Raw genomic sequence first — 12,535 nt, forward strand, 5'->3', positions numbered from 1 at the left:
GTGTGTGTGTGTGTGTGTGTGTGTGTGTGTGTGTGTGTGTGTGTGTGACATAACGCTCCTTTTGTCTGTTTTCTTGGTTTCTTTATTGTGTAAATGCCACTATAGTGATTCACTTTTTCTTACGTACGTTTTTCCGCATCGAACTACTTTCACAGTTTTTGTGCTATTTCAATAAATCATAAATCAAAACGTTCAGCTGTTTCAGGACATGACTGCTATGACTTTTGGTATTGGTGCAACTTTAGCTTTTTGAGAGATTTAGCCTTTTCTGCCATTTTTGCTCTCATTGAAAATGAATGGAGCTCATTTTACATCCTTCCTAACTTTTGATTCGTTTATAACCTGATACTACCACTTTCACATTTAGACCTGGTTTAGGTTTTTTCAGCTTCCTTGCACAACATTTTAAACAAAATTCAGCTAGTTCAGCTAATTTCAGCTGTTTTTCAGCTGTTTTGTGGTCCTTTCAGCTTAATTCTGCTAACATCAATATTTTTGTGCTTCTTCAAACTTATTTATGCTAATTTATGCTTGTTCTACTCCTTTCAGCTTATTTCTGGTAGTTTCAGCCATTTCTGCTATTTCAGCTAGCATTTAGCTGTTTTCATGCTAATTTCATCTTTATCAGCTAATTCCACATTTTTTGCAATCATTTAAACTTTTGTCAGCCCAATTCAGCAAAAACGTGTTCCTCTGACATTGAAGCTTCTTTCTGCTTGTTTTAGCTACTATACAGCTGTTTTTAGCAAATTCCAGCTTTTCACAGATAATTTCAACTTTATTGTGTTAATTTCTGCCTGTTTCAGCCTTAGTGGGCACACTTAAGCTTCCTCCACTTCCTTTTGGAAATTTAAGCTTATTTCTGCATTTCTTTAGCTACTATTCAGCTGTTTTATAGAGAAACTAGGATAACTGCCATTTTTTGAGCTATTCAGATGAAACTTGGCATATTGGTAGATGACAACGATCCCTAATAGACTCTGAATGAAAATAAAAAAATACAGCTAGTTCAGCTAATTTCAGCTGTTTTCAGCTGTTTTATGCTTCTTTGAACTTAATTCAGCTAACTTCAAGATTTTTATGCTTCTTCAAAACTTATTTCTATTAATTTCAGCTTGATCTGCTTTTTTTTTTTTAGCTTATTTCTGTAGCTTTCAGTTATTTCTGCTATTTCAGATAGTATTTAGCTGTTTTGATGTTAATTTAATCTTTTTCAGCTATTTCCCCATTTTTTGCAATCATTTGAGCTTTTTCAGCCTAATTCAGCAAAAACATGCTCTCCCAAATTATCTCTAATATTTTAAGATTATTTCTGCTTGTTTTAGCTACTCTTCAGCTGTTTTTTGCAAATTCCAGTTTTTCTCAGATAATTTCAACTTTATTGTGCTAAGTTTTGCCTGTTTCAGCCTTAGTGGGCACAATTAAGCTCCCTCCATGTCCTTTTGGAAATTTAAGCTTCTTTCTACATTTCTTTAGCTACTATGCCTTTGTTTTAAAAAAAAAAAAAAACAGGATAACTGTCATTTTTACAGCTATACAGCTGGACCTTGGCATATTGGTAGCTGACAAAGATCCCTAATAGACTCTGATTGAAAATCAAAAATCCATGATGGCTGCCTTAGCAAACAAAGGAAAAAATACAATAACTCTAGCATTTTTAGAGCTATTTACCTGAAATGTGCTACAGTGGTAGCTGAGAGCAAACCCAAACACATAGTAGTGTCAGATCAAGTGTTTATATAGGCAGCAGCTTGGCAGTCCATTACATTAGGAACAATTGTGCACGTTCTGCTTCCTTCTGATATTTGAAGCTTCATTCTATTTTAAGCTACTTTTCAACTGTTTTCTTGACATCCATAAGCAAGAGGCACTCACACTTGCATTTCCGCAGGAAATGCAAATTCTCTAGTTTCTCTTTCTGATCCTTGTGTTTGACTTTGTTGCCATACTTCACCCTCTCTTCAGTCAGTCTCTCCAGCCACTCATCACTCACACCAGTTGGTAATCAGTGATCATCCCAGGTGCACTCGTCTCTCACGCTACCTCTGCCTTTTTAAACCTCTCCTGTTCACCACGCAAATGTCCTCTCATTGCTCTGTACATCCTACAAACTGGACTTCGTGTTTCCCTCTGTCCGACGTACTCCTGTTCACTCCAGTTTGTCTTTCAAGTTTGCGGCCACGTCAGGCCATTGTTTTTGTTGTTCAATAAATTCCTTTTTATTTAATTTCTGCTCTCCGTGTCTGCCTGCACGAGTCAAAACACCGAGGATCACGATAGTGTGTGTGTGCATGAGACATTTGATCTGAAACATCAGTATATGATGTATGGTGTATGATATCAAATGCAATAAATTGAGAAATGACAGGAAGATCAAGAAGGTCAGGAATAAATCAGCCAGTCAAGTAAAAGTCACTAAATTATCTATGGGGGCCGAGATGGTGTAGAGGCAGGGCAGCCGGCTTGGGACCCGAAAGTCCCAGGTTCGATCCCCAGTCACTGCACATCATGTGGCGTCTCTGGGCAGCACACCTCATCCCCAAAATGCCCCAAGGGCGCTTTCAATAGCTGCCCACTGCACCACCTGGTGGTGGATGGGTTAAATGCAGAGACTAATTTCGCCATTGTATGGAAACATACAGTGCTGACATTGTGATGACATTATTATTATTATTATTATTAAACAAGCGGTGTGCTGAGAGTAAAGGTAGGTGTTTTTTATGGGGGTTTTTTTGGGGGGGGATTTTTTTAGGCAGCACAGTGTCAGATCTTGGGGAGTTGAGGGAGCAATTTTATCCACCATGTGACAATCCAATTTTCAATGGCGACCTTTCCTTTGCCAAGATGTAGCCACACACCAAAATGGAAATCAACACGTTGCTTTTATTTTAATTGTCCAAGTAACAAAATGGACAGACATATGGTGGCAGCCATCTTGGATTTTGACATGGCTACCCAGTATTTTGAAAGGAACCTTTATTATGCTTCATTTCAATTTGGTTTATTTATATATGTATATAGCTCCAAATCACAACAGAAGTTGTCTCAGGGCACTGAACAGAAACATTCACATATACAGGTATATAAAAGCCGATTAGTAAAGTTCTCTATCTAAGAAAGCCAGCATCTTCACTTCGTCAGTCTCCCATCCTGAGCAAGCACAAAGGCAACAGTGGAAAGGAAAAACTCCCTTTTAACAAGAAGAAACCTCCAGCCACACACCCAAATCTAAGTCCCTCACCTGTTCAAGTTATCATGCTCACAACATGGACGGACATATGGAGGGCAATTCCAATTCCCCCTCTTTGCTCCGTGACAGAGGACAATTAGAGGTCAAACCATATTTAAATTTAGCAACAATTTAGAGTAAAGACAAACCTGATTATATTTGCATGTGCTCTTTTACAAATAATGAAGTCAAAAGTACATTTGTCCTTTGACAGTAATAGGACTCCTAACTGAACAAAAACACTTCTGCTTGGTTTTGTTTAAGATAACTTCCCATCGAAACAATCCCGCCTTTTAAATTTTATCTGAAAAATAACTTCTAAAATAACTAAACTAAAACCCAACGTCAGTTTTTGCTAAATTGTTAATTTTAGCTACTGGTAATGTTTTTCATGTGGACAATTTAATGTATGAATGGGACAACAAAAAGCCATTTTATAACTACGGTGTAATCCACAACATCCTGAAAATTCCAAGATAAACTATTATTTATAGACATGATGAAACAGAATCTTTATTTTCTTTCAGTGGGTCTTGAAAAGTTTCCTTACTCCAAAATAGGTGCATGGTAGAACAAGTTTGACCACTCAACCGGTCTCTTGAACACCTGTGAGCAGAAGGTCTGACTGAGGCCAACATTTCTTTCTGTGACGTGGTGTCTGCCTCTCAGCTGTGGCCTCCCGTACGGCAGGAGCAGAAATATGAAATCAATTTCCCGGGTCCCAGGGCAAAAGGATTAAACTTTTATTTTGTCCCCAGGCACAAATGGTTTAACTGTTATCTCCACTGAAGCTATAGAGATGCCACAATGGGTAAAAAATAAGCTGAGGTGAGCATTTATTACTTAAGTGGTGAAATATTACTTCTCCATAAAGATACCAACCATTAAAAGCAGGAAAATACATCGACTTACAACGATTCACTGTATACAAAGTATTTTTTATATTTTCTTTACATCTTGCTGATTCATTATTATTCAAACTGCATTTTCAGTCCACAGATAATCCACAGGGAAAATGATCTTGTGCTGCTATAACAAATGTAAAAGAAATATTGTGGAAGCAATGTGTCTTTACACCTACAATGACATTTAAATATTAGGCAGCGAAACCTAAAACTTAATCTGAAAAATAATTTTCACCTGCAGCAAAAGTTTTTTATTCATAAGAATTTTTTAAATGGTTTAAAGATATCAAATATACTAAAATGATTTGATGGATAAAATAGTGTTTAGTATATTTTATGAGCAACTGGCAAGAAATATCCACCTTACCATTACATAAAATAACCTTATTGAGAATAAACTTAAATAAAGACATTGCATTTCCTGTGAAGAATGATTATTGAAAAAAATAAGATGAAAAACGGCTGAAAATAACTGAGAAAATGCTTAAATGTAGCTGAAGTACAAGAACAAGCCTAGCAGAAAGAACACATATTTGTTGAATTAGGTTTAAATAAAGACATTAGCACAAAAATTAGGAAATAAACCAAAAAAGCTAATATTAGCAGAAAATAGCAGAAAAGTAGATGAAAAGGCAGAAAGAAGTTTAAGCTACCAGAAGAAATGGAAGGAGCTGAAACGAGCTCCAAAAATGTGGAATTAGCTGAAAAAGTTAAATTTAGCACGAAACAGCTAAAATGTATTTGAAATAGCAAAAAAAAAAAAAAGCTAAAACTAGCAGAAAAAAGCTGATATGAGCATAAGAAGCTGAAATTATCAGGAAAAAAAAGCAGACATTTGCAGGAAACAGATGAATAGTAGCTAAAAAAGAAACAGAGGAGCTGAAATTACAAGAAGAAGAGAGAGCATAATTTTTACTGAATTAGGCTTAAAAAGGTTGAAATTAGTGCAAAAAAGTGGAATTAGCCAAAAAGGCTAAAATTAGCATAAAACAGCTTAAGATGAGCTGAAATAAAAGAAAAAGCTGAACTTTCAGAAATAAGCTGATAGGAGCAGTAAAAGGTTGTAAACAGATCTAAAGATATGAAAGATGTAAAATGAGCTCAATTCATTTTCTTTGAGGAAAAAAAATGGCAGAAAAGGCTAAATATTTCAAAAAGCTAAAGTTGCACCAATACCAAAAGTCATAGCAGGATTGTCCTTAAGGAGCTGAACATCCTGATTTACGATTTATTGAAATAACTTGAAAACTGCAGGATGAGAAAGATGCTGAAAACATACGTAAGAAAAATGAATCACAACAGTGTGAATGCTTCATAAACATTCACACACATATCAAGGCTCCGTTTGTTGATTTCATTGCTGGCAGACCACAAACGCTAAAAGTTTGTTCAACTTCTCTTTTTGTGAAACTGATAGAGGAGGTGTCAGTGGAGGTCAGGGAACCTCCTGCAGGAGTTCTAACCCTCAAACATCTGGTCAGGCTCACCTGTGAGGTGACAGTCGTCGTTGGAGCCTGCAGAGTCCTCCTGGTTTGGGCTGAGAGGCGGGCTGGCAGGGGGACTGGTGCTGAAGCTGGCGTAGCCCAGAGACGAGCTCACCTCACTGGGCTCACAGCTGTGGTTGACCGGCCTCTGGACATCCAGAGATGAAGACAAAGAGGTGCGTTGCTTCGGCTAAAAGCATGACAAGGAAATAAAGTATGAATTTAAAATGATTCTGTGTGTTAAAACAAAAATGTATGCAGTTTTGGAAATATTAGACATTAAAGATATGGTTCCATATTGAATAAAACAAAATGTTCAATACATGCCAACTAAACACTTATGGAAAAACCATCATCTCAACCTCTTTCCCACAGGTCAAATTATCCATTAACAGTGTAATTTTTGCTGTGGGTGGTGCAGCAGCCAAGTGTAAATAATAAATTATCTCAGCGATGTGTTCATTAATCACTGTACAAGTTTGAATGTAACAGCATCCTTTATTTTCTTGCTTTAAAAGCATTAAAAAGGTAAAAGTACGAGCCGAAATTCAAATGGCATGCAGTGAAGATGAAGACAATCAGACGTGCAAACTGGCATCTGCTAAACACGTCTTACATAATGAGGCATTAGCAGCTCTCAGAAACCTGCTGCTGTCGCTTTAAAACAGCTTGCACGTTTAACATCCCTCTGGTTTACAGCGTCTCATTGATGTGCACGGCAATAATGCAACAACACAGAAATATTAAATTAAATTTATATATTTTGATAGAAACACAGAAGGGCAACCTTCAGAAGACCCTCAGTCTTCTTTGTGACTTAAGATGCAGACACTGACGAACGGGAGAGAACTAAAGGATGAATAAAGATAAAAAGAATTGAAAACAGGAAGGAAAGCTTTTCCAGGAAAAATTCATTTGAAAAGGGTTTGAAACAGGAAGTTAAAAGAAAAGCCAGCAAGAAAATTACCCAAAGAAGAGAAAACGATAAATTACGAAACCATTTGAAAGAGAAATGTATGACAGCAAATATTAAAAGATGCTGAGAAAATGAAAAATCAGCAGGAGAGCAGGAAACAGATGAAGAAAGAACTGGAGGAAAGTGGAATGCAGTAATCCCTCGCTACTTGGCGGTTCGTTTATCGCGCACTCGCTCTATCGCGGTTTTTCAAAATAAGACTGGACATGACACACAACTGGCTGATTGATGGATGAGCCGCACGATGGGCATGACATTTTTTTATTTATTTAAAATTAATTATTTTAAATTATTTAGCATCTGCTGCACCTTTCTGCAGCCCATACTGCAGGATAAACATCCTGCTGCAGCTGATCAGCTGTTCACTGTGCAGAGCAGATAAGTAGGCGTGGCCAAGAGCCTTGCAGGTGGAAAAGAGTAGCGGAGGCAGGGAGCTGAAATCATGAGATTCTGTGCTCTTTTAGAGCGTTTAGTTTAGAAACATTGTTTAGAATCTTGCAAGAATGTGGGAAGGGTTTAAAACTCCTTAACATATATATTTATATAAATACTAAAATAAACTACTACTTAGTACTTGTACTACTATTCCTACTTCACGGTTTTTCACTTGTCCTGGGTATTCAGGGTACGGATCCCCTGCGATAAACAAGGGACTACTATAATGAGGTGAAGAAAAGACATCGCTGACAAAAAAAGAAGCAGAATTAAGAATAATTAAAGTAAAAATAAGAATGATTAAAGTAAAAAATGAAACAATCGAATAGAAAAGGCAAACTGAAGATGAGTAAAACAGGAAAGATTGGAGGTTATTTCTGTAACATTGCACATAAGGAACACTGATAATTTGCATATCTTTGCAGTAAACATTAAAGAATTTAGGTGACATGTTGAAAATGTGTTTATTAATGTCACAAAGTTATTTTTTTAATTATTGTTTTAGGTCCGGCCTAAAATAACGGATCTTTTTTCAGCTGCAGAGTGTAAATAAACAAAGAACCAAGACACCATTAGCATAATAGCAGGTTAGTAAGTCTCATTTTGTGTAATTTTGTCTGCCACAAATCTTACTGCAAAATGAACGGACAAATAACATCACCAAGTTTATTTAATATATAAAAAGCATATATGTTTAATATCATTTATATCTATTTTATGTTAAAAACTGAATAAAAATGAAAATCTACTTTTTCTCCTTGCTATTGCTCCATCGTAGGTCAACCCCAACTGGAGTTATTTTCTAAATTCAACTACCTTGTTTCAATATAGTGCAAGTTTTACAAACATCGTTGGTATCAATTTTCTACTTATAGGGTACAAACAGTGCAGAAACAAATCGGAGCCAAAAATCCACTTTTTTTTTTTTATTCTTTGAGGAATATCAGTGCAACAGCAGCAGCCGACAGAGACCAGAGATGTTTAAAGGTCTAATGCATCAACCGGACAGGATCGCAACAATCCACAGAGGCATCGGGGAATGAAGGCAGTGATTTATGGGCTCGGCAGGGAATCACCCCGAGTGGGCACAAAGAGGGAAAATACACAAGCCACTTGTCAAAAACAGGCATGCTCTACATTTATCTTTTTACTGGACGTTCATGTTGCAAAAGAAATGCACACCGAGGCCAAACAAATGTGATTTTCTACGAGCTGTTCGTTATCAAACGCACTGAAGACCAGAGACGGAGTACACATGAGATAAAGACAAACGATCAAATCCGCTGATAAATATTTATACTGATATTAATCTACGCTCACAGACAGCAGACCCTGTGATGTTTACCTGGCCACAGGTTGAACAGTCGTCAGCTCGGACTGAATCACAGGAAGTCGGAGGCTGAAAATCTTTATAGGGAGAAGTGTAACGTCCGCTGAGTTCAACAGTATCTTCATCTGTTTCTTACAGCTTGTATGTTGTGTTTATTTACTGTGGCCCTGAGGTGTAAGTGAACATTTGAATAAACTGAATTACATTAAGCCAAACCAGAAGTGGTGGGGTTTTCTTTTTTTTTTTAAACTTTATTAACAACATAAAACGGAACAATGAACAATGTAGGGTCATTCCTCGGTGCCTTTTGAGTCCACATGCCATAATGTGGTATATTTTGTTTAAAGGGGGGCTAATATTTTATTAATCTCATTTTATATGTTTGACTCACCTCTTACTATAAAACACAAACATACAGTATACACAAGATTAATTTATTTAAAATAATTAAATCTAATTTTAAATGCATCTTGGGTTTACTGTCATGTCCCCTTTCATGCTTCCTGAAATTAAGTTACAATTCTAAATAATAATAAAAAAAGTAATTAAAAATACATATATTATTTTTAATAGTTCTCATCCAATCAAGTTTTATGATATGGGGGAGTGGTGGCACAGAGGTTAGAAGATAGGCCTGTGATCGGAAAGCCGCAGGTTCAACTCCCGGTACCGTCAACATCAAAATGTGGGTGGAAACGGTGGAACACCCACACCTCCTCCACCCTCATTCGCCCCACTCTCGGCCCCCGAGCAAGGCCCTTAACCCCCACCATCTGCTTCCTAAACAGGTCTCTCTTGAAAATGAGTTCTCGTGGCTCAGTGAGACTACCTGTATAAATAAAGGGTAAATAAATAAATAAAAAAAAGATATCCAAATATGTTTAGGATTAAATGATTAAAAATAAATTAAGTCCCTGAGTCAATTTTCCACCCTGTTACTCTAACATACCCGTCACCCCCGGTTGGGTTTAATGTAATTCCATTTTTTCAAATGTTGTGTTTTCGTTGTTTTTTGTGTGTGTTTTTTTCAAATGTAATTTTTATTTTAAAATGTTGGGGGGGGGGGGGGGGGGGGGGGGGGGTGGGTTTTTTTTTTTTTTTTTTTTGGTGTTGTGTTTTTTTTTTTTTTGTGTGTTTGTTTTTTTTCAAATGTAATTTAGTTTTTTTTTTTTTTTCAAATTTAAATTTGATTTTTTTCAAATGTAATTTCATTTTGGTCACCACTTCTGCTTTGGCATAATGTAGTCCTGTTTTTTTTTTTTTTTTTTTCAAATGTTGTTCATTTACACCTCAGGGCCACCGTACTTAATGCACCCCTCCATACAAACACATGAAGCATCCTGAAGCCCCAGCTAAAGCCTGGCATTAACAATGCAAACAGGCGGCTGGCTAATGAACATGTCACAGCCGATTGGAGGCAGATTAATGCGCTTGATGCACATGCAGCGACACACAAACTTTCACTCACACACACACACACACACACACAACACACACACACACACACACACACATGGACACACAGGCAGTTATGCCTGACTTAAGTTAGCAGAAATATTTTTCCTCAGTTGCATCAGCGTCCCTGGGGTAAAGCCATGCTGTTTAACACCTCAATAACACTTCTTTTAAGTGTCAATGTTTTAGACTGAAAGGTAATTTTATGTAAATGTTATAAATATAAATGATGTAAATTAAGATGACAAAGCAAAATCTCCTCCGATTATGTTAATGGAAGACGGAACGACGCTCGTGTCCCTTATTTAATGTTTTTTAGTCTCATCATTACCATCTGTTTCTGTAAGAGGAGAGATTTGCTTGTGCCTGTTAGCAAAATAGTTCAAAAACCACTGGACTAATTTAATGAAACTCTCATTAAATTAGAGTGACAGCTACAGCTGATCAACCCCAGCGAATACAAAAATGGCTTCAGCGCAGGCGTTTATAAAGATACTGATGGAAAATTATGAGTGGTAGTGTCTTAGAGTTGTTCACATTACATATTCTGAGCCCAAACGGATCCATTTTAAAGACTTTGACAAATAAAAGCACATATATGAAATATTTCAAGCAATGCTAAGTCTGTAAATTGTTTCTGCCTTGATTTAGGTAACAGCAAAGTTCCTTTAAAATGAATGAAACATAAAACTGATAAAACAAAATAAAAAAAATAAAAAAGCACCTAGAGAAATTTAATTTCCTGTGAAAATGCAGTGAGAATGCTTATTGATGAAGAACTTGCTGAAAAACAGCTGAAATTAGCTAAAAACATGATGAAATGTAGATGAAATTGAAAAACAAGTTTAAGTTAGTAGAAGAAAGCAGAAATAACACATATTTGCTCAATTAGGTTTAAAAAAGCAGAAATTATCACAAAAATTAGGAAATTAGCTAAAAATATTTAAAAAAGCCTGAAATTAGCGAATATTAGCTGAAAAGGTAGAAAGAAGCTTAAACTACCAGGAGGAAGTGGAAGGTGCTGAAATTGGCTCAAAAATGTGGAATTAGCTGAAAAAGCTAAAGTTAGCACAAAACACCTAAGTAGCTGAAATAACAGAAAAAGCTGAAATTAGCAGAAAAAAAACAGAAAGGAGCTGAAATTAGCAGAAATGAGGTAATTAGCCTGAAAGTAGAAAAAAATAACCAAAAAAAACTTGAATTTATCTGAAAACAGCTTAAATTAGCTGAAAGATGCAAAAAAAAAAAAAAAGGGTAGCTGAAAAACTAGAACAAACTTAAATTAGAAGAAGAAAGCAGAAAGAACATGTTTGCTGAAAGAAGCAGAAATGAGCACAAAAAAGTGGAAATTATCTGAAAAAAGGCTGAAATTAGAAAAAAAATTACAGTTGAAAAGTGGCTAAAAATCATAAAGAAGCTTAGATTACCAGAAAGAAGTGGAGCGCGCATGTTTTTGCTGAATTAGGCTGAAAAAAGTTGAAAAAAGTGCAAAAAAAAAAGTGGAATTAGCTGAAAAGGCTAAAATTAGCATAACAACTGCTAAATAGTAGCTGAAATAACAGAAAAAGCTGAAACTGGCACAAATAAGATGAAAGGAGCATAACAAACTGAAATGAGCAGAAAGAAGTTAGAAGAAGCACAAAAATGTTCTGGTTAACAGAAATATTCTAAGGAGCAGAAATGAGCTAGAAAAACAGCTGAAATTATTTGAAAAAAAAGTTTAAATTTGCAGAAGTAAGCTGAAAGAAGTTGAACCAGAACAAAATGTGAAAGGAGCAGTAAAAGGTTGTAAACATATGAAGATTTGAAGGACGTAAAATGAGCTCAATTCTTTTTTTATGAGGAAAAACAGTGTCAGAAAAGGCTAAATATTTCAAAAAGCTAAAGTTGTACCAAAACCAAAAGTCAGAGCAAAATTTTCCTGAAAGAGCTGAACATTTTGATTTATGATTTGTTGAAATAGCACAAAAATTGTGAACGAGAAAAATGCTGAAAAACCTACAGAAGAAAAATGGATCTCAATAGTGTGAATGCTTCATAAACATTCACAACAATCACCAGTAGAGCTTGCAGAGTATTTTTCTTTCTACATTTCATTTCCATTTTCCGTCTTCCACCTCCACTTTCCCTTTAATTTTTCTTCTTATGATGTTCTGTATAAACATGTTTATTGAGTTTCATCCTGATGAGGTGATTATAAACTAACAGACTGACAGAGTGTCCTTACACGAGCTCAAACGTGCCTCGTTGGGCAGCACGTCGACCCTCTGTGCAGACACAGCTACTCAATGCACAATCAGTCGAGTGGGATCACTTGCTGTGCTCGCACCTCTCCACTAATCAAAATAAATGTTGATTTTTAAACAGCTGCAGACATGCTGGTATACAGCTTTTATTTGCTTCCCTCCCTGTGGTGTTGGAAATGTAAAGTTTAAATCACTAATTCCATACGTTTGAGCATTTTTTATCCAAAAATGTTTTATTAGTTCTGCTGATTCACTAAATGCAGTTTCAAAAGTCAAAGATTTATATATTTTTATTTCAGAACACGGTCCTTTAAATTCCTCAAAATGTTTTAATAAAGGTTTGAGTGAGTCTACGATAATGATGTGTGTCTTTTTCCAAATACAGGAAAAACCGTTGGGTGTCATCTGTAAAATTTGACAACTATTTTCATTCAGTCAGAATAAAACTATGAACAAACCCATTCCCATTAAAAAA

The 12,535-nt window shown here is 36.0% G+C and overlaps 1 protein-coding gene across 2 annotated transcripts in view; it reads right to left on the reverse strand.

Annotated features, from left to right (window-relative positions):
* anks1b (ankyrin repeat and sterile alpha motif domain containing 1B) overlaps window positions 1-12,535 on the reverse strand; it is a 291,174-nt gene that overhangs the window by 90,851 nt on the left and 187,788 nt on the right. For both annotated transcript variants that reach the window (XM_037695743.1, XM_037695742.1), the window contains exon 13: window positions 5,622-5,808. In XM_037695743.1, the coding sequence (XP_037551671.1) occupies window positions 5,622-5,808 (187 nt within the window). The remainder of the gene's footprint in view (window positions 1-5,621; window positions 5,809-12,535) is intronic.

This window comes from Nematolebias whitei, chromosome 22 (assembly GCF_014905685.2).
Source record: "Nematolebias whitei isolate Nwh7 chromosome 22, NemWhi1, whole genome shotgun sequence".
NCBI classification, from domain to species: Eukaryota; Metazoa; Chordata; class Actinopteri; order Cyprinodontiformes; family Rivulidae; genus Nematolebias; species Nematolebias whitei.